General features: G+C 46.0%; 2 protein-coding genes across 2 annotated transcripts in view; both read right to left on the reverse strand.

Annotated features, from left to right (window-relative positions):
• The window catches only part of CDK13 (cyclin dependent kinase 13), a 45,867-nt gene extending 36,705 nt beyond the window's left edge, over positions 1–9,162 (reverse strand). Inside the window, exon 1 of the mRNA XM_048510405.1 lies at positions 7,438–9,162. Within this exon, the coding sequence (XP_048366362.1) occupies positions 7,438–8,606 (1,169 nt within the window). The 5' untranslated portion in view covers positions 8,607–9,162. The remainder of the gene's footprint in view (positions 1–7,437) is intronic.
• Positions 9,163–22,569: 13,407 nt separating this feature from the next.
• Positions 22,570–26,519, reverse strand: part of RALA (RAS like proto-oncogene A) — a 29,842-nt gene continuing 25,892 nt past the window's right edge. The window contains exon 5 of the mRNA XM_048511068.1: positions 22,570–24,504. Within this exon, the coding sequence (XP_048367025.1) occupies positions 24,382–24,504 (123 nt within the window). The 3' untranslated portion in view covers positions 22,570–24,381. The remainder of the gene's footprint in view (positions 24,505–26,519) is intronic.

Here is a 26,519-nt window from a genome sequence, read left to right on the forward strand (position 1 = left end):
GACCACTCGATGAACAACAGTTACAGATTAGTGCAATCTTGTTTTCTTTGTTGTGGCTTCTCTGCAGCTCCACATGGGAGAGTAGCAAGTTCATTTACCAAGGCAGCAGGTATGTGATGGTTCAAGGAAATAATGGTTGGAGATCTGCTCTTCCAACAGCTGCCTTGTTCCTGAAGGCCATGTCAATAAAATAGTGCCTGATCACCATGGAAGGTGTTGAGGAGGTTGCCGCTCTGCAGATGTCTCAGGGATCAATGCTGGAGCTGAAGGCCGATGAAAGTTTGTGCCCTAATAGAATGGGCTTTGAGCTGTACAGGACACTCTACACTCATACTACAGTAGGCTAGTCTGATAGGAGAGGTCACCCACCTAGAAAGGGATTGAGCTGAAACCACCTTTCCTTCATTTGGATCCCTAAAGCAAACAATGAGGTTGTTGTCTCTTCTGAATGATGCTATACCAAACATCTAATGAGTTCAATGCTGTTTTAGCAGTAGATTTTGGTTGTAGGAAAAAAAATTGGTAATACTATGTCCTACGATACATGGAATTAGGATACCACTTTGGGAAGGAAGTCTAAACTTGGAATAAGGCTAACTTTATCTCCATGAAATTTTGTGAATGGAGGATCATGCTAGAGGGCGCAAAGATGTACTCTGCATGCTGACATGACAGCTACAAGAAAGGCAGTCCTACATGATTGATGAGATAGGTTGCAGGAGGCTAGTGGCTCAAGAGTCTATGACAATACACCAAACAACATACATTAGTTGAGATAAAACCAAAGACAATCTCTACTAGGGCAAAAGTGGTTTGAGGGTGCAAATTATTTAAGCCTTTGAAAAAAATTTTGAATGAGAATCGGAAAACAATGACAGAGTCAGTGCCAACACAGAATGCCAAATGTACTTCAATTTTAATTGAAGCATTTGAGTGTCCTGTACCATTAAGAGTCAGTAGGCAGCAAAAAAAATTGACAATGAACAGTCATATTTAACATTTCTGAGATGCCTACAGAGTAAAACAGCACCATTTGGCAGCGCAGGATCTTCGAGTAGCTAGTTTATGGAAAGAAAATAGAACATTGGCTACCTTATCAGACCAAAGGTTGAAGGTGCCATGCTGTGAGATGGAGTTAAGCCATGTTGAGGTAACAGAGAGGCCCTATCTCTAACAAATCCTCGTGAGGAGGAAGGTGCATATAATTCCCCTTGACTAAATTCCAGAGTGTAAAGAATCAGACCCTTCTGCCGAATAGAGGGTTTCTAGAAAACAGCTCATTCTCCTGGAGTCTGTTGTATAGTGGAAAGAGGATGCCGAGCGTAGTCAGACATGCATTCTTGATTTTAAGAAAGCTGATTTCAATAAACTTAGCAAACTACTGGGTGTGATCCCATGGTTAAGAATACTAAAAGAGAAGGGGGTGTATGATGGATGTAAGTTTGTTAAAAGTGAGATCTTGAAGACACAATTTCAAATAGTTCCAATGAGGAAGAAAAATAGGAAGTGTCTAAGGAAACCATCATGAATATCTAAAGACCTTTCAACTGACCTAAGATGTAAAAGGGACATGTACAAGAAGTAGAAAAAGGGGGAAATCACCAAAGAGAAATTCAAACAAATAGCCAGAATGTGTAGGGAGAATGTCAGAGAACTTAAAGTGCAGAACGAGCTCAGGCTTGCTAGAGAGATTACAACAATAAAAAAGACATTTTTGGTTATGTTCGTAGCAAACGGAAGAAAAGAGATATGTGACTGAGTGGAGAAGATGAAAAAATACTAACAGGGAATGGAGAAAAGGCAGAACTACTCAACCCCTTCTTTGCCTTGGTACATGAACACCTGGAAACTTTAAATAAATTCAAATCTGCAAGGTCTGATGAACTACATCCCAGGATATTAAAAGAACTGGCAGAAGTAATCTCAGAATCACTTGCAATGATCTTTGAGAATTCCTGAGAACAAGCGAAGTCCCAGCAGACCGGAGGAGGGCTAATGTTGTCCCCATCTAGAGCAGATCATTAAACAGTCAGTCTTAAGAACTTAGAAGGGAATACTGTAATACCAGACCAATCTTATCTTTTTTTTGATAGTATGACAAACTTGGTAGACAAAGAGAATGTTGTGGATGTAGCATACCTTAACTTCAGTAAGGACTCTGACAAGGTCTCCCATGGCATTCATGCACGGAAACTGGTAAAATGTGGGCTAGACAATGCTACTGTTAGACGGATTTGTAATGGGTTGACTGACGGAACCAACAATATGCTCACCAATGGCTCATTTTCATTCTGGAACAGGGTGTCCCAGGGTTCTGGCCTGGGCTCAGTGCTATTCAATATTTTTTATCAATGACTTGGATGATGGAATAGAGGGCATGCTAATAAAATTTGCAGATGACACCAACTTAGGAGGGGCAGCTAATACCCCAGAGAACAGGGTCAGAATTCAAAATGACCTGGACAGATTAGAGAGCTGGGTCAAAACTAAAAACAATGAATTTCAACAGATATAAATGTAAAATACTACACTTGGGCAGAACAAATAAAATGCACAGGAATAAGATGAGTGACACCTGACTTCACAACAGCACATGTGAAAGGGATCTGGAAGTCTTGGTAGACCACAAATTGAGCATGAGTCAGCAGTGTGATGCAACAGTTAAGAAAGCCAACACAATTCTGGGCTGCATCAATAGGAATGATAGTGTCTAGATCGAGGGATGTAATATTGCCACCCTATTCTGCATTGGTCAGACCTCACCTGGAATACTTTGTTCAGTTCTGGGTGCTACAATTCAAGAAGGATATTGACAAGCTGGAATGGGTCCAGGGGAGGGCATCCAAAATGCTAAAAGGTCTGGATTCCGTGCCCTATGAGGAGTGGTTTAGGGAGCTAAGTATGTTTAGTCTGGAGAAGAGAAGGTTAAGGGGACACACGATGCCATGTTTAAATATTAGAAGGGGTATCATGTAGAAGAGAGAGCAAGCTTGTTTTCTGCTGCCTCAGAGATTAGGACATGGAGTAATGGATTCAGAGTGCAGGAAAAGAGATTCCACCTAAACATTAGGAAGAACTTTCTGACAGTCAGGGATGGCCAAACAGTGGTGGAGTCTCCTTTTTTTGGAAGTTTTTAAACAGAGGCTGTCAGAAGTACTTTGATTATGTGTCCCTGCATAGCAGGGGGTTGGACTTGATGGTCCTTGCAGTCTTTTCCAATTCTATGATTCTAGGAGATTGTGTCCCTTCCTATCGTTATGTCTAGATTGGCATTTTCTCCCTTGCTGGGAAAGGAAAAACAAGAGCGGTATTGGTTTTACTGTAGATAAGGAAGGTCTGGTGCCTACAAGGCTTCTGAAATTGATGCTCTTGTCTTTGAAAGTATCTCTGTTTATAGTGATCAGTTGATGTAAACCCAAGTGCTCTTGCAGTAAATGTGTTCTTCCTGACCCTGTCTAACACACCATCAATCTGATCACTAAAGAGGGTTTTGCCTTCCAAAGGCAGATCTTTGATCCTTGCTCTAGTCTAGTGCCAAGCATAAGGGTCAAGGCCCTCAACCAAAGGTGTCTTCCAAGTGCAATGGATTAAGCCATTGCTGAGATGTATTTAACTGCTACTTACCCAGACACATGCCTTCTGCCTGAAGGAATTTTGATAGGGGCTTCTTTTCCTCTGACAGGAAATCTATCTATTAGGTCCCATGGTAACACTTGATATCTATCCATAATGGCCATGAAATTAGAAATTCTAAGGCAGAGGACTCCAGATAAGTGGATTTTTCTACCACGTGCATCTAGTTTACACCGTTCTTTGTCTAGAGAGGGAAAGTGAGTGTCTGCTCTATGTCTTGAAGACAGCATGTCAGTCACTGTAGAACTTGCTAGAAGGTGACTGAACAAAAAAAAATGCAACCCTCCTGTTTTATTCTATAAAGGTTTTCAACCTTCCTGATAAAAGCATTTTCTGATGGTGGTCTAGACCAACTGTTATATACTATATCTAAAATCACTTTAGTCAGCAGCATACAAGACATCCGTAATTGAACCTGATGGCCCTAAATTGAAAGCCTCATAATTAATATTCAGTGCTTATGAATGAGTTCTTCAGAATAGAGTCTGGCATTCTTCATTGGTGAAAGCAGGATAGGGTCAGGGTTCCCCACCACATCATCTGAGTATGGCTCCAAGTCCAATGGTGGGAGCTCAGAACAAAGTGGAGGCAGTAATTGAAATGTTGATGGACTTCTGGGATGGATGTCATGGGTGAAGATGCAGACTGGCAGTGCAGGACAGGGTGAATATGGTCCCAGTAGGCCAAGGTGGAATGCAGAACTGACAATTACAAGGACTATGAGGATACCACTGAGCGCTCTACATGTTGTCTGGGAATGTCTGGAAGTGTTGGTGAGAAACTCCTTGTCGAAGAGGATTAGCCAGCACTGAGAACCTTGACAATGTTGTTGTTGGATGCCATAGAACATGGTTCTCTAAGAGATGGAGAGAGTGTGTGAGGTTTCCTCAACGTTGAGGCAAAGGGCTACAGAGATGGGATGCACCCTCAGTGTGAAGATGACTGACTTTGAGAAGGAGAAGGCATCTGACACCAAGACAATAAAGGTTGTCAGCATCAAGGAGACGGCAGACTGTAAATGCACAAGGAGCCTTTCTGATGCTGAGGAGAAAGTGAACATTGGTGCCAAAGATGAGGATTGGTGCTGACCCAGAGCAAGTGAGGTACTTAGGGGAGAGAATGACCACTGGAATTGTTGCAATTTTGAAGAGGGGGGGGGCGTGCCACAAAGGATTTTGCTTTAGGCTTTTTCTTTGCCTTTTTTGACAGCAGTTCCACTGTAACCCTCGATTCTGAGACAGGCGGGACTGAGAAAGATGTTGAGGTGACAGGGGCTGAAGCAACCAAAGGCATTTAGGCCCTGTGACAGGCCAGACTGGCACAGTAGTTAAGAGCAGATGGACTGCAATCTGGAGAATCAGGTTCACCCAGTCCTCCACATGAGCAGTGACCTCTTCTCTGGTGAATCAAATTTGTTTTCCTCTTCCTCCATTCCTGCTGGGTGACTTTGGGCTACTCACAGTTCTTTGGAACTCTCTCAGCCCCACCTACCTCACAATGTGCCTGTTGTAAAGAGAGGAAGGGAAAGGAGTTTATAAGTCCCTCCTGTCTAGCCTTCAGGATGAGTAACCCACAAGCGCAACAAGTTGACAGGATATGTCCTTCTCCAACACACATAAAGACAGCCTGAATGCTCATCATTTTGTGCCATCTTTGTCACATTTTTGACATTTTAAAAATGTAGCTGTTTTCTTACTCTCATCTCTCCTCACAGATACACCAGAAAACAGTCAGAAGTTGGCTCTATACGTAACAATAGGCAGGAAATAATTAAGTGGAAAGGGGAACTGGGTCACAGCAAAAAAGTGAACGGTGCCTTAACCGTGATGCAGATGACCACTCTCAAATCCAACAAGTTTTGACATGGTCAACACTGATTGAACAGCGTACTCAAGGCTATAACATTACAATCTTGACAGCAGCTGTTGCTGCATTCCTTCCATCCATATCATGCCCCATTCATTAGGTAAAAAGACTTATACTAACAGCAGCTATCCTCACTCACATGTAGTAGATCAGTAATGTAACACATTGAATGTGGAACACAGAACTTAATGATAAAAGAAAGCACCTTGCTAGACAGCTACTACCTTTTTCAACAGAACAACAAAAATTAACTAGAAATTACATAGGTTTTACCACATCAACCATAAGCTGAGGTTTAAAACTAGCTATAAAATGTGGTCAAGCAATAAAATACACAAAAAGAAAGCACAAATCAACTTTGAAGTATTAATTTTTAAGACATATAGAAGAGCTTGGAAGATCACAAGGATCTAATTCTCAGGACTGGTGATCGTTAATGAGTTGAAATGATTGAGTACTCCCTAGGAAAATTTAATTACAGGCCTACATGAAATCAGTTTAAATATCCAAACAAAATATTGCACAAAGTTTACCTCTATGGCTGTTCCGTAAAAAGAAGAAGAAAGGTGATTCCTAGCACAGTTACAATGCACAGTTTTACCGAAGTCTGGAAAAACTAAAAAGCAGGGGGGGGGGGGGGAGCAGGCAAAGGAGCAAATGGCAACCACAACAAAATCTCTTCTAGTCATGTCAGAATATAGGAGAAAGATCAAGAGGCACTTAAGCAGCATCAGTTGGAAGATTAGGCAGTTAAAAAATCTTTCAAAGTCAAAGCACCTGCTGGATTTCCAATATAGGAAATCAACAAGTTACTGCTCTACAGGTGTGGCTATCTCAAAGCCTGTTTAACTGAGGCTACAGTCCTATGCATATTTACTAGGGAGTAAGATCTATTCAACTCACTAATACTTACTTTGAAGTACACATGCACAAGGAAACACCACATTTTTTTAGAAAATTTCTTGCCTTGTAATTGCTATCTTCATCTTATGAAGCCACTGAGACTTTTTTCTATATAAGCTATCAAACATAACATAGTCAAAACTGCACATTAATCACAGACTGTTATCATAATCCCTTAGCTCAGAGAACTTCCCAATTCCAATACATCTATGAAGATATGTCGTCATTATTTATGCTCTTATTCAAAGACTATGGTATTACTATTACAAAATATACTTGGGTCATTCAGATATGACTGAGAAATTTAAAGTTAAAAGCAAGGAAGTGATTTGTAAAGCAGTGAAATCTGAACATCAGATGCAAAATCCACCTAGCTGTTTGTTAAAAGTCCCAGAATATCAGTAACATCAGTAAATATAATATTTAAATAAATATCTTAGCCTTAAAGCCTTCAAGTTTTAGGATAGTAATTTTTAAAATCAAATTCTAAAACATCAAACAACGAGTGCATGCTAGAGCACTTAAATAATTTCAGAAAGCCTTATTTTTAAACATCCAATTACTAGACTGCATTTTTCCAAAATCTGTCAATCCAAAAGTTTGAGTTTTCAAAGGAACTTTGCATATTTTCAGTAACATCATTACAACATGTTAACATTTGCAAACAACCCAAAATGAGATCTGCTTTACCAAGACCCTCATGCTAATTGTGGCAGTTTGTAACTGACACATCAGTTTACCTGTCAAGAGTCAGGGGAAAGTCACATTTGTTAAGCAACACTGTAACAAACAATGGTTCAAAGATTAGAACGACAATGATCAGTTTTGCCCTCTTTCCAACTAAACGTTCCCCAGAACTACAACAGGGATGAAATAGTCTCAGTACTAAAAGCATGAAACAGACACCTGAAGAGTAGCCCCACTGACAGCAATTGCTTTAAACTGGTTTGTCCATCTCTCCTGCTGGGGCTGGAGGACAGGTGTAATCAGCTACAACCTTCAGGAAAGATTCCTCCCACCCCCACCGGGACTCACCTGACGGCGGGGCTGTAGGGGCTGCGAGACCTCCGCCAACTGCTGTAGGGGCTGGGCGACACATCGCCGCCTCGCTCGTAAGAGCTGTGCCGGCTGTAGCTGGGCGATCGCCGCCGGTAAGGGCTGAGCGAAGAGCGGGGGCTGGGCGACTTGCGGCTTCGCTGGCCCTGCGAGGCCCTGTGGGCAGGGGGGCTGTCATCCCGGCCAGGGCTGGCGGAGGAGCGCTGCCGCCGGTAAGCCCGCGGCTCCGCCTTGTCTTCGCGGTAGGCTTTGGGCGGGTCCTTGTAAGCCGAGGGGGTCTCCTTGGCCGCTTTCGTCCGGCTCCGGTGGGCCTTGCCGTCCCGCTCCTTCCTTCCGCTGCCGGGCGAAGCAGCCGAGCCCTTCCTGCGGCCGTCGCTGCCGCCGCCCCGGGGGGCCTCCCGGGGGCTGTGGTTGTGGCGGCTGCGGGATTTGGCGGAGGAAGAGGACGAGGCCTCGGCTCCCCCCCTGGCGGCCGCCCCCTCCTGCTGCGCCGCCGCCGCTTTGTCCTTGTCCTCCCCCCGCCGCCGGTGCTCCCGGTGCCGCTCCCGGGAGCGCCGGCCGCTACTGCTGCGGTGCTCCCGGCGCGTCCGGCGGCTGCCCCGATCTGTCTCGGAGCGCCCGGGCCGCGTCTGGCTCCCCCCGCCCGCCCCGGGAGAAGAGGAGGAGGCCGGGCTCCCCCCGCCGCCGCCCCCCAGGCCCTCGGACTGCGAGCTCACGTCGTCGTACTCCTCGGCCGCCGCCTCCACCAGCGGCGCCAGGCCCCGGCGCTCGGAGCCCCCCGCCAGGCCGCCCCCCGCCAGGCCCGCCCTGCCCCGCCGCCGCTTGTGCCGCGTCCCCGAGCGCCGCTTCCCGCGCGGCCGCTTCCGCTCCCCCCCTTCCCCGCAGCAGGACGAGGCGGCGCCGCCCGTGGCCGCCAGGAAGAGCAGCGACTGCGGCGGCAGCGGCGGCTGCAGGAGCGACGGCTGCAGCAGCGGGAAGAGCAGCGGAGGCGCCGCCGCGGGAGACGCGGGCGGTGCGGCCGAGGCGTAGCGCTTCCGCCGCCGGTGGTGCGGCCGCTTCTTCTCCGTCGCTGGCGGGGACTCCGAGCCGGCCCAGCCCCGCACGCCGCTGCCGCCGCCTCCGGACGTCGCCTCCGAGGTGCTCGGCATCGGGAAACCAGGACCCGTCAAGGCGCCCGCGTGGAAGGAGAAGACGACGGGGAGAGACGGAGGAGGTGGGGCGCCATCCGCGGCGGAAGGCCTTCTCCGCGCCCGGCAGGACGAGTCCCGGTCGCCTCACATGGAAGGAGTCGCCGAATCCGCTCCGCCTTCAAGGGCTCGGTCGCCGCGGCCTACCAGCCGCTCCGGAGGCCGCCGAGTCGCCTGACACAAACGCGTCCCATCGCCGGGTCGCGGCCTGCGGGCCCAGCGTCTGCCTCCGACGGCGCCTTAGTTTCTCCCGGCCGCCCCTTCTCTTCACGATCCGCGGATGGGGGGGGGGGGGAGAAAAGAGCGCCTGTCGAGCCGCCTCCGCCGTCCGCGCTTCTCCCTCACGCGCACACAGAGAGCGAAGGGAGACGGCCGGCGCAGCTGCCACGACTGCGCCTGCGCGAAGGAGGACGGCCGGCGCAGCTGCCACGACTGCGCCTGCGCGGCCGCGCTGAGCTGAGCAGACAGAACCCTATCTCCGAGCTCCAGGCCTCGCTTCGCTCCTTCCCCGAGCGCAGCGGCAACGTCTCGCGAGACTTCTCGAATCTCGCGCTGCCCCCCCTCCCACCGCGTATCGGAAGTTCCTAAGTCGACTTCCTGCCCTAGCCTGACGGTTAGAGGTCACGGCTGGACGCTTAATAATGTCGGTAGGGAACTTCCGCTTCCCGGTGAGTAGATGCTTTCATGCGCGTGGCCCAAACGGTGGCCGCACAGACCTGACATATGTATATTAGTACCTTTTTAAAAATTAAGGACAGCTAAAATGAGAAATTTTGCCATAAATATTTCAAAAAGGTATCAGCATACCTTTTGATTTTCTCCCCCTTTTGGAATAATATGGCTATCTGGAATAGGTATAAAAATGAAAGTAAACTGTTAAATGAAACTAACAAAGTGAAAAAGTTTCTCATTCTTTGGAAGAAAGAATCAGAGATGGTTTTGTTAAACTACAACCTCAATGAGAGTTATTCCAGTCTAAGTCCATTGAAATGAAGTGAAACAAAAGCAGCTGAGAGACAACTGACTTGCTGGACACTGGGTGTATCCCTCCTCGACCACATCACCAACGACATGGTCCAAAAACAATTTGGCATCACACCCATCAAGACAAAAATGTGAGAGGCGCGTGCACTGATTCGGCCATGTCCAATGAGCAACCCCAGACACTGTCGCCAGCATCACCTATCACATTGAGGTAACTGGTCGGCGGCCACATGGATGGCCAAGGCAATGATGGCAAGATACCATCAATGTGGATCTGACAATTACAGACCTGCAACCAGACATCGCGCTTGATCGAGAGAAGTGGCGTTTAAACATTTGAGCAGCGCACCCTGCATTAGTGGGACAACACTAGGAAGAAGTCCATTGAAATGAATGGGCTTAGACTGCAGTAACTCTCCTTAGGATTGCAGTGACTGTCTTTTGCAACCACAAATAAACAGGATTCTTACATAAGGTTGCCAACCTGCAAGTGGTGGCTGGAGATCTCCTGGGATTACAATTAATCTCCAGGCACTAGAGATCATTGCATCTGGAGAAAATGGTAGGGTGGACTCTATTGGATTATGCTTCACTTAAGTCTTTTTCCAAACCTCACCCTTCTCAGGCTCTACCACCCAAATCTCCAGATATTTCCTCACATGGAGCTGGCGACCCTATTTTTACGATACTTCAAAGGCTAATAAGATTTTAGTCCAACCATTGTCCATAAAAGTTGGTGCCAGAATCGGGGAAAGTTTTGCAGAACATATCATAAGAATGTTGGATTAGATTTAGAAGAAGGTGGTGCGAAAAGTGCTGCAAGGAACATTAGTTTGATATATGCTGATGATGCCACATTAATGGCAGAAAATAGCAAAGACTTGAAACGACTACTGGCGAAAGTTAAGGCAGAAAGTGCCAAAGCAGGACTGCCACTAATCAAGAACACAAAATTAATGACTACTGAAGAATTACTCATCTTTAGGGGTAACAATGAGAAAATTGAAAATGTTCAATACTTCGTATTCCTTGGCTCTATCAACAGTCGAAAGGGAGGCTGCAACCAAGACATCAGAAGGAGGCTGAAACTGGAAAGGGCAGTCATGAAGGAGCTAGAAAAGATTCTTAAGTGAAAGGATGTGTCACTGGCAACCAAGATCAAGTGTATTCATGCTGTAGGTGTTCCCTATTAATACCTATGGGTATGAAAGTTGGATAGTGAAGAAAGCTGACAGGAACAAAGTAGATTCCTTTGAAAGGTGGCAATTGGATTAGAGTTTGACAAACATCATGGACTGCCAAAAAGACAAATCAGTAGGTTATAGATCAAATCAAGCCTAAAGTGTACCTAGGAGGTAAAATGACTAAACTGAGGCTATCATATTTTGGTCACATCATGAGAAGACAATACTCACTGGGGAAAAAAGTAAGGCTAGGAAAAGTTGAAGGCAACAGAAAATGAGGAAAACCCAACATGAAGAAGAATTTGGATTTATATCCCCCCTTTCTCTCCTGTAAAGAAACTCAAAGGGGCTTACAATCTCCTTTCCCTCCCCCTCCCCAACAAAAACCCTGTGAGGTGGGTGGGGTGAGAGAGCTCTGAAGAACTGTGAGTAGGCCAAGTCACCCAGCTGGCATGTGTTGGAGTGCACAAGCTGATCTGATCCACCAGATAAGCCTGCACAGCTCAAGCAGCAGAGCAGGGAATCAAACCCGGTTCTGCAGATTAGAGTGTACCTGCTCTTAACCACTACACCACGCTGGCTGGATTGATTCTATCATATAAAGGAAGTTTGCAAGACCTGAGCAAGGCTGTCAACTGTGGGATATTTTTTATTCATGGGGTCACCATGAGTTGGAAGCGACTTGTCAGCAGCAAAGACGCAAACATTGGGAAAGGCCTCATCCAGCAAATTTCTTCCTTGGCTAGCCTTTTAACGGCCATGAGAGCTTCTCAGCTGAAGCCTAATATTATTTTGAAGTCCATGAATAAATATTTGGTGGGCCTTCCCTTGCAGCTCTCTATATAAATATTTCAGTTACAGCAGTATATATTTAACACACACCTCACTCATTTGTTCAGTAATTGCATTTTCTGGTCAAGTCACCTTTTTGTTCATACAACTCCTTTTTGTCTCTTGGGAAAAATCTTTGTCTATTTTTTTTGAAAAAATATCTGTGCCTAGAGTATTTTTTACTACTTTATTAACTATTTTTGTTTGCATAAGCTACTGCACTTTAAATTTCCCTCTTTAGCCCTCCATGGGTGATCTGTGAATGGAAAGATGGTCTCGAAATTTAAATGAATTTGCATATCACCAATATTTCAGTATCTGGTTGAGGTATCAGAGATGTAAAATAAGTTACAAGTTATATTCCAGTTCAATATGTATTGTAAAAAAGTCATAAGTAAAACTTTTTAAAATTGATAACTGAAACATTTTAAATTACCCTTCTATTAATCTACTGGCGTTCTCAGTAAAATAACATGGGGAAACCCTGTGCACATTTAAAATATGGTATTAATAAAAAACTAATTATGGGATCACTTCTAGTTGTTAACCATCATGTTATTCTAATTTCTCCAGTGCTTAACTCTGCACATTCCAAGGAACCTACAAACTCAACCACTGGTCAGAAGTCCAGTGGTCACTGGTTAGTTGTGCCCTGCCTTCTCACTTCAGCTATCACATCTGGTTCCTTCAATGCTATAAGAATTGTCTCCCTATGCCGCTCACTGATCTCCCTTAAATTCTCTTCCTGTGGGAAAGGGACTATTTTGAAAAGTCCAGGGGTTTGCAGGAGGAGGACGAGGAAGGCAGAACGGTCCATTGGTTCACTTACCGTGAAGAGGCCTTCTCTTGTGAGGCAGAAAGGCATCTTGTTGGGTGCTTTCCACCCCGGCTCAGGGAGGCAGGAAATAGAATTATGTCACTTCCTGTCGAGGCTTGGAACCCGCCCCTTGCCAGTATTCGACTGACTGAGCAGGTGGAGTAGAAGAAAAACTTAGAAATAAACAACGGCCAGACAGAGACCAGAACATGTATAACAGCTCTCTACCCTGAACAATGATAGGCCCTAAACAATTAGCCCTTAACCGCATAACAGGCGTGAGAAAATTCCCAACTATATATACATGACTCCTCGGAGTCTGACTGATGATGATGACTGGAACTAATGACACAGCAGCGGCTAAGGGAGGGGTCAAGATGCCTTTCTGCCTCACAGAGAGCCTCTTCACGGTAAGTAGAACCAATGGACACGCGTTCTCTTGGAGGCAGGCATCTTGTTAGGAACTACTCAAAAGCAGTGTCCCCAGTAGGGAGGGCTGTCACGTTCACGGCTTCTACCTATGATGTGTTCAAGGACCCTTTGCCCGAACACAGTGTCCAGCTGCCCCCCAAGACTGTAGTCTATAGTGATTTTGACAAAGGAATTAGGGGTAGGACCAGATCGCTGATTTACAGATCTGTTCTACAGAAGCATTATGTCTGAAAGCAGCATTGGTAGAAGCTGATCTGGTGGAATGTGCGTTGATTCCTTCTGGTACAGGGAGGTCCTACAGAGGCCCTGTAAGCCTCCACACATACATAATCTAAGGTTGGAACTAATGGAGAAACTTTGGACATGGGAAGACCAATCTTGGGATTGGAAGTGTTGATGAAAACAGTGTCTGTGATTTTCTAATGGACTCTGTTCAGAATTATGAAGCATAGTAATGGCCCATCCTAGCGTCCTAGTGTGTTAGCCAAGGCGTTCTCTGGGGTTGAGCAACGGGCCAGTGGACAAAAAAAGAGGGTAGTACAATGTCCTGTTATTTGCAGGTGAGGAGAGCCGTTTTAGAGTTTTAAAGGTAGGGTCCATTCTAAGAACCACTCTGTCATCTATGGAATATACACAGGTTGGGGTCAATGGAGAGTGAGCTGAGTTCGAGACCGCTTCTGGCTGAGGTGATGGCTATCAGAAATAATGTGTTTTCATTCTGAGCCATCTCCAGATTGATGTAGTTTGGATATGGGCTCAAAGAGGCTGACTTGGTGAGAGTGCGAAAAAAGAACAGTGTGTGTAGTCTCTCCAAGATTGGAAGGCGATGACAGGTGGGAGGATTGTGATTGTTGGACCCCTTTTAGAAAGCGGATAGCGTCCGAGATGTTGAGTTGCTGGGGAGAACCGTGGAAGGGATGCCACCATACACTGTGGATAGAGGCAGCGAGCCTGTCTCTTAGCAAGAGTGTGTTGCTTTCACCGGAGTCCGACTCAAAACCTTCCTGAAGGAAGTCTAAGACCGAAGATAAGGGGTGGATCTTCTGGGTCAATGTGTTTTGTTCCTGGCCCAACTGTGAGATTTCTTCCAGGTGTAATTATAGATTCTGATGGTGGGCCGGACGTCTAGATGCCATCAGGGTGGAGAGTCACTTCCTTGGAGTAGCCTTTGCTGGTTAGTTTTCTCCACTCAGCAACAACCAGGCGGTCAGTTTGACGCCAGTCTGGAGTTGGGATGCAGAGATTGAGCCTTGATGGAGAGAAAGATCCCAAGAGACTGGGAGAATCTGGTACCGCAGGGGCCTATGGCCAGTTCACAGAATTATAAGAGAACCAAGGACGCCGAGGCCAGGCGGCGGTGCCACCCTAAAGATCACCAGCGCCCTCTCTGTATCATGATCTTCGAGGAGAATTTTGGGAATGATTGGAATGGGCGGGAAGGCAAATAAGAGTTCCTTGGGCCCACAGGACTGAGATAGGAGGCATCTATCGCTTCAGAGACCTTGTGATGAAGGTAGAACCGGGACATGAATTTTGGAACTTGGGCGTTCTGTGCAGTGGCGAACAAGGTCCACTTCTGGTCTGCCGAACCCGGCGTTCGATGTCCTGAAAAACTCTCCTGTTCAGGGAGTCCCTCCGCTGAGGTGCAGCCTTGGTTTGCCCGAGCTCAGCCAGTGTCAGCGTTGAGGTTCAGAGATCCTTTGATGTGTTCTGCTCCTGATGCCCTGAGCACGTTGAGAGTTCCTTGCCCAGTCCAATATCAGGGGAGGCCTCACTTGTGCCCAGAGCAGGAGAGAATGCGTGGAGCCTCCCTGGTTGTTGATGATATCGCAGACTTGACTGTGGTGTTGTCCGTCCAAATCAAGATGTGATGTCCCGCTATGAGGTGCTTTGCTTGAAAAAAGCTTGTGAAGAGCTAGGAGGATAGCCTTCACCTCCAGCACGTTGATTGGCAGATTTGGATAGAGTGTTGTTCCCACTTGCCTTGGGCATAATGTTGGTTGAGGTTGCCCCAACCCCCCTGGAGGCTGGCGTCCGTGAAGATCTGTAGCTGGTTGGGGGTACAGGTAAGGTTTGCCCTGGGTCAGGTTCTGTTGTTGAAGCCACCATGGCCCGGGAGTTGTTGTTTGGTGGACTCTAGCGGTACCCCATGATGGGATGGTCCCGTTTAGGAAGATATCCCGTTGGAAGGGCGAAGAAGTCACGTTGGGAGGGGCAGCGGCGTGGAGATAAGCCCCCACTGGACCAGATCCATGGCAGCTGATCATCGTTAGCTCAAGAGGCTTGACTAGGAATAGTATAGGGGAGGCTTTGTTCTGGGGAGCATAATAATAGAGGTGAGGTCATTTTGGAGTTTTTTGGATATCTTCTCTTCTGGGAGAAAAGAGAGGGGCATTGTTCCTGGAGTCTATTAGGGCTCCTAAATGCAAAGATTACCGTTAGGAGTTGGAGTGAGAATGCTTTTCTCCCTGTTGATTAAAGGAACCCATGGTGCTGAAGGGTTTTGCATCACAATCCTCGAGGTCCTGTATGGCTTGCTCCTTGGACTTGGACGGAGTTATCAGGTTAGATCCAAGTGCGGGTGTATGTGAATACCCCGTTGTCTTAGCAAGGTGACTGGAGCCAAGAAGAACCTTGGAGAAAATGCGAGGGGGAGCTGGGGAGGCAAGCCCGAGAGGGAAAAGAGCCCTGAATTGGTAGTGTTGGTCCGCTATGGAGAATCTTAGGAACGCTTCCTGTCGCGAAGGCCTGATGGGGAATGTGCAGATATGCTTCTGCCAGGTCAGGGGAAGTCATAGAAAGAATCTCTCCTGGTCACAGGGAGTGCCTCGAGATGGTAGTCGGAGGGACTCCATCTTGAACCTTCGAAGCTTGAGGAATTTGTTCAGGGTCCTGGGAGGGTTGAGGATTGCTCTCCAGTCCCACGTTCTTTTTTTTGGGGGAGGCCGGTGAAAAAAAGTGTAGTAATGCCGGAAAATGCCTCTGCTTCGAGGGAACCATCTCTATCGCTCTGATAGATAGGAGGTGTTCCACCGGCCGTAAGGTTCGTGCGGCCTTGTCTTTTTGCTTGCTGAGGGGGAAGGAAGAAATTTGGAGGGGGGAACCGAAATGAATTCTATGGCGTAGCCTTGTGAAATGATCTCCTTAGGTCCAGGCGTCTGAGTGAGTCTTGATTCCATGCCTGTTGGAAGAGGGGGGCGACCTCCCCACTGGGGAGGAGTCAGGACTTAGAGGCAACGCCCGGTCCCTATTTGATTTGCCGAACTTTGATCTCTGAAGTTCCCTCTGCCACGAAAGGAGTGAGATTCTCTGTTCGTCCAGGAATTATTCTTGTCATATCTGGGGTTCCAGGAAGTCGATCTGCCATCTCTGGAAGTCCTGGGAAGCGCCCTATGGGAACGAAAGGTAGAGGGCCTGGACCAGGATTTGTTACTGTCCGAGCGAAAGAAATTTTGGAAGGACCTTTTTTCTTTGTCCCTTGGTATGCCGACAAGGATGTGTTTGTAGATCCTCACCAAACAAGGATTTGCCTTGGAATGAGTAGCTGGTAAGCAAGGTCTTGGAATGTGTGTATCGAGCCTGCCAAAGATCTGACCCATGCATCGTTCTTGGCGTGCCACCAATGAGGAGGCCATGGCAGCGGGCAGAAGGGATCACCAAGCATCCCTAAGGTAGCATCGGTGATGAAGGCTGCGCTACCCTGTTTTGATGCAGTCTAGTCCCTCTCTGACAGCGACTCAGTTCAGGTGGTAGGAGTTCTAGGGCGGTCTGCCAGCCCCAAACTGAGGAAAGCTCTCAGCGACGGGTCGATGCGCTGGGCCAGGAGGCCTTGATGGAAGCAGAAATGGGATTCATGTGATCTTTTTCAGCATAGCATCCGAGCGCTTTGTCCAGGGGATCTCTGATGTTTCCTTCACCCTCCTTAACCAGTAAAGGCCTGCTGGATTTGGATGGCCATTGGCAAAATCTGCCTGCCCGGGACTTGAAGAATAGAAGTCCCACACATACTCCTCGTACTACAAATAACGCTTCTTAACTGAGGCTAAGGTATGTTTGTTAGCCGCTGGTGCTTCCCACTCCTTCATAATCTTTTTTGATGAAGCATTCTGGGATGGGAAAGACCAATTGTGGGTCTTCATCCTGAGGTAGGAAGTGTGTGCTTCCTTTGGGGCATCCCTTAATGGGCGGGAGCCGAAGCTGCAGCCCACCTGGGGACCTGGGCATCTGCTGCGTCGTGTAGGTCCAAAGCAGAGATGGTTTTGGATATGAGGAAGGCTAATTCCTCATCTTTGAAGCACTTGGGAGAATTGTCTGGGATAGTTGGCACTTCCTCAGAGTCTGAAAAACGTTCTCTGGAGGGATCATCCTCCTCTGCACTGTCTCTCTCATCTCCAGGGAAATGGAGGGTATCCAATGTCGGAGATGGGGATCTGGATAGAGATCTAGGGTGTTCATGTGGAGGATGGTTCCTCCTGGAAGATCTGGTTCTACTAGAAGTAGGTCTGGGAGAAAATTCTTCTGGAGCTGGCGATGGGGAGCTAGGGTAACCCCTAGACCCATGCGTTGCTAGCACAGGTTGAGAATTGGGCCCCTGGGATGGACAGGGTGGAAGAGGCAAGCTCCCCAGCCCTGTGGAATTGCTGCAGTTTGTCTTCAATTGCCTTGTTGAGGAAATTGGCAAAGTCTGAAGGGGTGAGAGACTGCCAGTTAAAGGGGGCCTCAGCATCCACCAAAACCTCCCCGTCCTCCATATTGCAGGGAGCTCCTCCCTCTCTAGCGCGGTCTAGTCTGCTGGTGCCTGGGGAGGGGTCTGAGCTAGAAGCGTCGTTGGATCCCTGCTGTGGCGTTCCGTCGGGAGAACGAGCCTGAGAGCGTTCTCTGGGCCGGCGGGAGGGGGAGGCATCGCCAGAGCGACTCGATGTGAGGACGGGAGAATTGGTAACGACCGGTGGAGCGCTCAGGGGGCGCTCGGAATGCGTCCGCGCGGGTCGTATTGTTGGCGCCGAGGAAGAGGGGGCGGAGCCGGAGCTCTTCTTTCTGGCCGGCTAGTTAGTCAGGGCGCGTTCCTTATCGGTGCGGCTGTAAGCCGTTCCGCTGATCCCGCGGTTCAGGTCTTGAGTCTCTAAGGACCTGGTGGAGTTGGAGCGTTTGCGCGCGGACCTGGTAGCTTCGGCTGCTGATTTATGAAAATATCCCCTGGGAGGGGAGAAGCGTTGGTCGGCCATATTGGTGGCTTTTTGGCGGGAAGGGAAGTGAGGGGGGGGAACTCCGAGGGAACCCTCTATAAGACCCCCTGGGACCCTTAAACACTTACCCCTGCCAATAGAAGTAACAGACACAAGACAAAGGTAAGACAGGAAGACAAATAGGTTGAATAAGAATCGTCAAATGGAATTCTGTGCAGAGAGCCAGAATTTCGTGCACTCCCTGGCGAAGGCAGGAAAGAATACTGGCAAGGGGCGGGTTCCAAGCCTCGACAGGAAGTGACATAATTCTATTTCCTGCCTCCCTGAGCCGGGGTGGAAAGCACCCAACAAGATGCCTTTCGCCTCCAAGAGAAAAACTCCTTTCCATTAACGCAAAAGAAATGGAATTTTGGAAGGCAACCCTGCGTCTCTGATTAACGTGAGCCGGATAGAAAGACACTTGAATGTAAAATAGGATATAAATAGATCATCTAAGCTCTGTAAGTCAGGGCTGTTATTGAACAGAGATAAGTAAAATTTCTTAGGGTAGCCATGTTGGTCTGTGGTAGAAAAGCAAGCTTCTAGTCAACACCAACAATATTTTTAAGATATGAACTTTAAAGAATCAGTGTTCTCTGTCAGCAGTGCCCCATCCCCCACTGTTTCCAATGGGAGCTAATAGAAGATGGGGGCTACACCTTTGAGGGTCCATAATTTTGGACCCCCTGAACCAAACTTCACCAAACCTGGGTGGTACCATCCAGAGAGTCTCCTAAAGGTACCCTGAAAGTTTGGTGCTGCTAGCTTAACAATTGCACCTCTGACAGCAGGCACCCCCCCCCCAAATTTCCCCAGATTCTCTTTTTAAAACCACCCCCTTCGGCATGGATTTAAAGGGAGAATCTGAGGTCCTCAGTTGAAACACTGAAAGTGATGTTGTTTCAGAATGGGGGATAATCCACCCCCCCAAAAGCATCACATTCAATGTTTTAACTAGGGACCCCAGATTCTTTCTTTAAGGTGGATATAAGTGATGTTTGGGGGTGGATTCCAGTATCACATTGGCCGCCCATGGGGGGGGGGGGGGCACAAAACTCAGATTTTGCACCAGCCTCCATTTTTCCTAGCTACGCCTCTGCCCAGAGGGGAGGGCAGAAGGGATTGCCAGCTGCTGGCTGGGAGCCTGGCGGGGGGGTGGGGGGGTTGGAAGGGGAGTCTGTAGTCCCTGGCCTCAGAGAGCTGCTTTTATAAGCACTGAGGCCGGGGGCGGGGCTTGGAGGTGTGGCCACGCCCCAGGGGTGGGTGGGGCATGGCCTCACCCCCGAACCCCCCATAAAAAATCTATACCTACGTCACTGAGAGCGTGTATCACTGAGCCACTACACACATTGCAGCCTGAGAGCCAGCTTGGTATAGTAATTAAGAGCAGGTGGTCTCTAATCTGGAGAATGGACTCTTATCTAGTGAACTGGATTTGTTTCTGCACTCCTACACATGAAGCCTGCTGGGTGACCTTGGGCTAGTCACAGTTCTCTCAAGTCTCTCAGCCCCACCTACCTCACAAGGTGTCTGTGGTAGGGAGAGGAAAAGAAGAAGTTTGTAAACCCCTTTGAGTCTCCTTGCAAGACAGAAAGGGGGATATAAATCCAACCTCTTCTTCACCCTTCACAGCCAGGAAAATTAATCATAAAATAAATTCCACAGATGGGTGTTAACTTTAAAGTCTTTGCTGTTGAAACCATGTGATCCAAAAGGGATGAGTTCCATTTAAATTCTGATTTGTTGAGAACTGACAGATTTGGCTGCAGTATAAAATACATAGTTGAGTATATATGCTGTTTTTCTGTCTTCAGCATTGTAGCACAGACTCCAATGTCATATTACAAACCGTTTCATAAACGACAGTCTGCTCTTTTCCTGGCCGTAGTACAATCCTAGAGCCACCATGCCCCCAAGTAGGAACACTTCATGTTCTAAACAGGTGGCATAGAGAGAAACTGGGGCAAATAACAATACAGAACATTGATGTTTTGCAAGAGAGAGGCGGCCTCTTTTTCTTTCAGTAGCCCAATGAAATATGCAATGGAACTTCAACAAGACAAGCTTAAGTGAGATCTTAATAATTGGCAGCACATTCCTAAGGAGAGTTACCGCTATCTAAGCCCATTCATTTAAGTAGATTTAGACTGGAGAAAACGCATACGATTGCACTGACTCACACTGCCTGTGTGGACTGTGCTGCGCGTTTAATTTCTTCCCCAGAAGCCTAACTGGCAAAGTACATGTATTTATTTTGGCTTATAGAGAACTTTCTTGCCAGCTGCTTGAACCAGTTGTTTAAAATAAACAATAAGAGGATTATGTTCAGGTCTCTTTGTAACACAAGCAGATGTTGAACCATTGTCTGTCAAAGCTGACTGCCAGTCTGTTACTTTAATCACAGTATTTCTCAGCAATGGGTATCAAGACAGTTATAACTCACAATGGCCAGCAGGTGGCAGCGTATTTTAGTCTTATTAATAGTTAAAATATATTGCCAAAGGCTTTCACAGGCGGAATCAACTGTGCTGTTGTGGGTTTTCTGGGCAGTGTGGCCACGGTCTGGAAGTTTTTTCTCCTAAGATTTTGCCCGCATAGATGGCTGTGTTGGCTTCTGGATTTACTAGTAACATACATGCAAACAAAACATTAAGAGCAAAAGCTACCAGAGCACAACGACACAGCCCAGAACCACTACATCAAACAGTTGGAATACTTCTTTTAAACAAGTGACTCTACAGACACCCCTTGTTTCATGTCTCCAATTTCCATCCCCAGGGCCAGTCTTCTCTGGAGATTCATGGTAAGGAAGTTGGATCTAACTGAATGCAACCCTGGAAGCCTCCTTCACAACAATCTGTTTGCAGACCTGACACCATTGGTGTTTGCCGTGGCCTAGAAAAAGCACATTGGTCTCAAATAAGCCATCGGTGTGGCTCTTCAATCCAGACTAGCTGCGTCAAATTCTGAAGCATAAACTCTTATCCTACCAAATTTCTGTTCAAAAACCAAGGGATTAAACCTAAATTTGACATTCTGCTGGTACATGCAAGGTCACTAGATGGCTTCTGGATTTCTAGTAACATTCATTGGCAGATATGCTCAGATACGAAGGACAAGCTCTCTCAACTAACAGGCACTAAACTATGAAATTATTTTTTACTTCTCCATAGGAATTATTTTACTTCATTCAAATTTGAGATGGATTTCTGTACTAAAAGACACACTGCATTGGATTACTAGATCCAAAGCATGGCACTTGCCACATTTTGGGGCACAGAGGAATGGTTGATTTAGCAAAACCTTTGTTGAATGGATATCTGCATGTAGGTTTGAAGCATCCTGTGTGTATAAGTGAATGCACGTCCAGCCAGTGCCATCTTTGTGCTCCCTTGGATGTCTGTAGCCTGCATGCAGGGACAACTGCAGAATTTGTGTCAACAGATAGGGAGGGAAACGCCTGCCAACTTAGCACTGAAACAGTATATAAAGTAAAAAGTAAAGTTTCCCCTTCAGTCGTGTTCGACCCTGGGGTACCACTGCAAGCAGTGATTTCATAGGCAAGCCGTTTTTGTGGGGTAGTTTGCCATTGCTTTCCCCGGCTATTCTTTACCCCCTAGCTATGTGCTAGGTACTCATTTACCGACCAAAGAATGGATGGATGGCTGAGTTGACCATGAGCCAGTTGCCAGGATATCTGACCCACAGGGGGCTCGAACTCCTAACCGTGTGAGTGGCAGTGCAAGCACTTAACCACTACGCCACGCGGCTCCTCGAAACAGTATATACGCTTTCATAATTGTGCCTAAGGTAGGTGTCATTAAAACATCTGGTTAATATAGTTCTTAAAACTGTACCAGTATAAGAAACACATCTCTGCTCCCAAGGCTGCTGTAGCAACAAGACACCTAGGTTGCTCTTTTCATCTCCACACTAAAAATTGAATGGACGTCTGCAGGCAGGGCCCATTTGCATAGACCACAGATTAGTTTGCAGATGGTTTCAGCTGCAGTACGGAACAATGTTCAGTTATTTTGGCTGGGGAGAGGGCCTAGATGGAACCTCAAGCAAAATCATGAGCTATACAAGGCAACATAGCTGTCTGCTGTTCACTGTGCTGTTAGCATAGTATTTTGCCATGTGTTAGCATGTGTTACTTGTAGACTGACTACCTCATAAGTCTGTTGTGAAGATAAAGTGCAAAAAGGCCATTTTGGGTCTTCACTGGGAAGTGGGGGGGGGGGTATAAATTAAATAAAAACTAGTTTCCACAGACACACTGCCAATTAAGGGCTTCCCTCTTCAGTCTCCAAAGAACCAGTGGTACAACCTCTGCCATACAACCTCCCGGCTATCAGATTCAATACAACTTATGCCCTGGACCAGTTTAACCGAATCTGTGACGCTGTTCTACTGGAATAGAAGGGTTATAATTAGCATTCCACAAAACATTTTTTAAAAAATGAAAGTTTATTCATAGTCAATGGCTCAAATAGCAAATAAAAAGAATCTTATAAGGCATCAGCCTATGACAATTGCTTCTGTGTGTCCATTGGCTTCATAACACCTTGGTTCCCATTACACAAACAACATTACAATGTTAGTGGTTAAACTCCCTGGTTAGACAGACTGGAAATGGATACACGCTAAAAATGAGGACCAACCTGCTTGGCCAGGCACGTCAAGAAACTAGTTCCGCACATGGTAGCATCTACTGGAGAATGTACATACAAAAAATCCTGGATAAATATTAACAAGAGTGTTTTCTAGAGCCACGTTCCTAATCTCTACTTATTAGCATGTTACATACATGTGATGGCAAGTTCACTCAGACACACTTTCAACTGTCAGTTTAAGTTTACGCAGGTATATAAAAAGTAAGGTGTTTTGGAACCGATCTAACTTTCCTCCAAAGAGGCTTCAAAGTCTCAAAAGATAGTAATGTCTTTAGGTCAATTCCACACACTAACAGTGTGCTAGTATTTTCAAATGCACTAGAGTTTTGATGACAAATGAATTTTCAATGTACTGATGAGGGGTTTTGGAAGCACACTGTAAATCTTTCTGTACTGATGAGCAGGATTGATTGTTCAATATTAATGAGAAAGATTTTTCTCCACTAAGAGTTGAACAGGTAACATTACAACAGTTTTAGCATTGCTACACTGTGTTCTTAAAGGCTTAGAACGAAGGTCCTAAGGAAGGGAAACAGCTTGTCAGAATTTCACGAACATCCCTAAGACAACCCCGTTTGCGAAGACTGAAATGTCACACTGAATATCCAGCCCTAGAGAAATAATCTTGCCGAATATCTAGGCATTAAATAATTGCGAGAGGACAGGTTCTTAATATTTGCACATTAGGAGAGACATGCTCAGTTCAGAACGAAGTGTGCTGTATCACCCTCTTCATTTTCAAATTAAAAATGTCAGATGCATATGGGTATGTCGGCCCTTTAAGTTTAAGCTCTGTTTCACTTATCACAGGTAACAGTATGCTCTGGATTGCTTCCAAGAACCAGAGTATGGCACACTTTTCTGATCAGAGATACTGCTAGCAAACCGCTAGTTTGTAAGATTACTCACAAACTGCACTCCATCCAAAAGGATATAATTTCACAGCGTGATGCAGATATATCAATGCATCACAATGAAGTTACACCCGTGACATTAATATATTTTTTTAAATTAAGGCATATTCAAATATCCTCACATGAATCTACATACTATTTGCCTTAGCTAATTCCATGTATACATGATTCCCGATAGAAGCATCAGAGAACAGAGCCCGGTTCTCTTCTCTAATTTGCATAATCTTATAACAGCAAAAGAAAAAGTTATACTACCTTTGCTTAGTTTTGACCACCGCAGTAGTTTTCAAGGCAGTAGAAGACAAAAGTGAAGATTTGGTGATGTAGGTGATGTACACTTTAGGAGAAGCCATAAAAAGAAATGTTTTGTTTACAGTTCAGGACAGACTGCCCATATGGGAAATACTCTACATTCAGAAGAACCGTGATGAGAGGCAGAAAAAAAATATGAAAAGGGGTGAATTTTGCTTCTCTTGAAGCCACATTAAAAAAAAACCTTTCAGGGAAATACCTTCAGTGCTGTCCCAATTCATGCTTTAAGTGGTACAAGTGGTACCCTACAATTCCCAAACTGTTAAGAGTAATTTCAGTCATAGGAGCCTTCAAATGGCATGCTTATAAGTTATGGATTTTATTAGGATGGTGAAAATAGGAAAAGAGTTTGGAGCTTTGATTATAAAATGCAACATCTTTCTCTGATCCTCTTGGCTAGGCTTTTTCTTTTCTTTTTCCCGTTCTTCTCTTTGCTGTCTTCCATTTTTCTTGCTCTAATTTCTCGCATTAAGTCAAAAAATACCTAGAAAGATTAGACAGATGTCAGTACACATGCAAGAACATGACACTGCATGGAAGTCAGGCCTCCAACTGTGATTTTAACAAGTTAGTAAGTCAATCAGAAGTCAGTTAGACAAGAGGGTCTTCCCTGTCCCTTTCCCCACAGTGCCTGGGAAGCTTGAAACTCTTTCCCGGTTCCTCTAATATAATTCCTTAGAAACCACGAAAAACTCAAAAGTGTGGCTGGATTGTCAAACCGTTCTACTGCGGTTACAGAGATGTGTGTGTGTGTGTAAAGTACCACCAAGCCACAGCCAGCTTATGGTGACCTGGCAGGGTTTTCAAGACAAATATTAACAAGGTGATTAGTCATTTCCTTCTTCTGCCTAGTGACCCTGGTATTCCTTGGTGGTCTCCCATCCAGGTACTAACCAGGCCCAATTCTGCATAACTTCTGAGATCTGACAAGATCAGGCTAGGTTGGGCCATCCATGTCAGGGCAAATACAGATATGGCAATATCCGCTGAAGCCCACCCTTCTATGCGGCTATTTATCAAATCCCCATGAGCCCCATTCTATATTTATTTTGGCATTCCTGCTCACGTTAAGGCATGTCACAAATCTTTCTCCATTTGCTGAAAGTAATATAGTATCTACTTGTGTTAGAATCCTTTAACATTTATTCATCTATACCTGTGTAGCCTATTCTGCATCAAATAAAGCATAAAAAGATGCAATGCTTCCATGAAAACTCAGGAGATGTGAGTGCTTGCAGTATAGAAACAAGTATGGTTCAGGATGGTTTCACTTATTTGCCCAGTGAGCTGGCACCATCTAATACAAGCTTGAACAAAGGAGGTTGAGACTTAAGAACCCGTTGCTCCAGTTACCAGTTTAAAAACAATTTCTAGGAAACAGTGGTTATCACAATACAGTTAGTCACAATTCAGCTGGGCAATGTTCAGAGTAACTAAACCAAGTTACGTTTTGCTGACCCAGTTTCTCACACGCGAGTTTTTAAAAAGGACTTTCCAGTTATGCAGCCAGGTTTGTATGTAGGTCAGAAAGGAGAGGTTTGCATATTAAACCACTAAGCCCCTTAACCTTCTGCCATTCAAACAGATTTTCTTCAAGGCAAGAGCTGGTACGTTGAACTACAGAATTATGGCGATTCGAAAGATCTGTAGTTTTTAAAAATGTAACCGAAAACTTTGTGCTTGCATTGAATAAGCAGATTAAATTCCAGTTCCATGTATCTCTAAGTCAATGGCACTATACTCTGCCTCACATAAATATGTTAGTCAGTTAAGGTCCAGCAGCTGAGAAAATTGTATACTTCCGTACTGGAATATAGTCCTGAATGAATAATGAGAATTATCATTCATTTTTACGTGCTGTCTTTGTCAAAACCATTATTTTGTACATTATTGAATATGGTACTTTGACGCAAGAGCATTTATAGTTCATTGAACAACTATAATCAAACTTTCAAACAGATGGGGGAGCAGGGCTAGGTAGGCATCAGAACCCAGGCAGGGCACACGACAACAAAGAAGGTCCAGCATGTTGAGTTCTATGGCGGAAGAATACACAATCTACTATAGTCTGTCTCAGGGAAAGATGACAGTGCGGTCTGTGATCTGTGGCAGAAGTTACAGCAGCGTGTTTCCACTGCTGAAAATAGTTCAGATTCTCTTTTTAATCGTAGACCTTTGAAAAAAAGGGCACGTATGTTGCCCCGGACGGCTATTAGCAAGACTTGCCTTTTTGTAAAGTTGTGTCATCTGGGGCAATATAAATGCTCTTTTTTCAAAGGTCTATGTTTAACAGTGCAGGCAATAATGGTTTTGACGGAAGCAGCGCTTAAATAAGATTCTTCAATGCAAAAAGAGAACTGGAAGGGGGGGAGGCTGTCACTAGGACCCTGGGAAGCACTGGAACACTGGAAAGGTCCAGGAGGGTGTAGTGGATTAATTCACACCAACTTAGGGACAGACTACAATCTTTCTGTGAGACGGAGTATAATATTCTTAATG

This window comes from Sphaerodactylus townsendi, linkage group LG11 (genome assembly GCF_021028975.2).
Source record: "Sphaerodactylus townsendi isolate TG3544 linkage group LG11, MPM_Stown_v2.3, whole genome shotgun sequence".
In the NCBI taxonomy this organism is placed as follows: domain Eukaryota; kingdom Metazoa; phylum Chordata; class Lepidosauria; order Squamata; family Sphaerodactylidae; genus Sphaerodactylus; species Sphaerodactylus townsendi.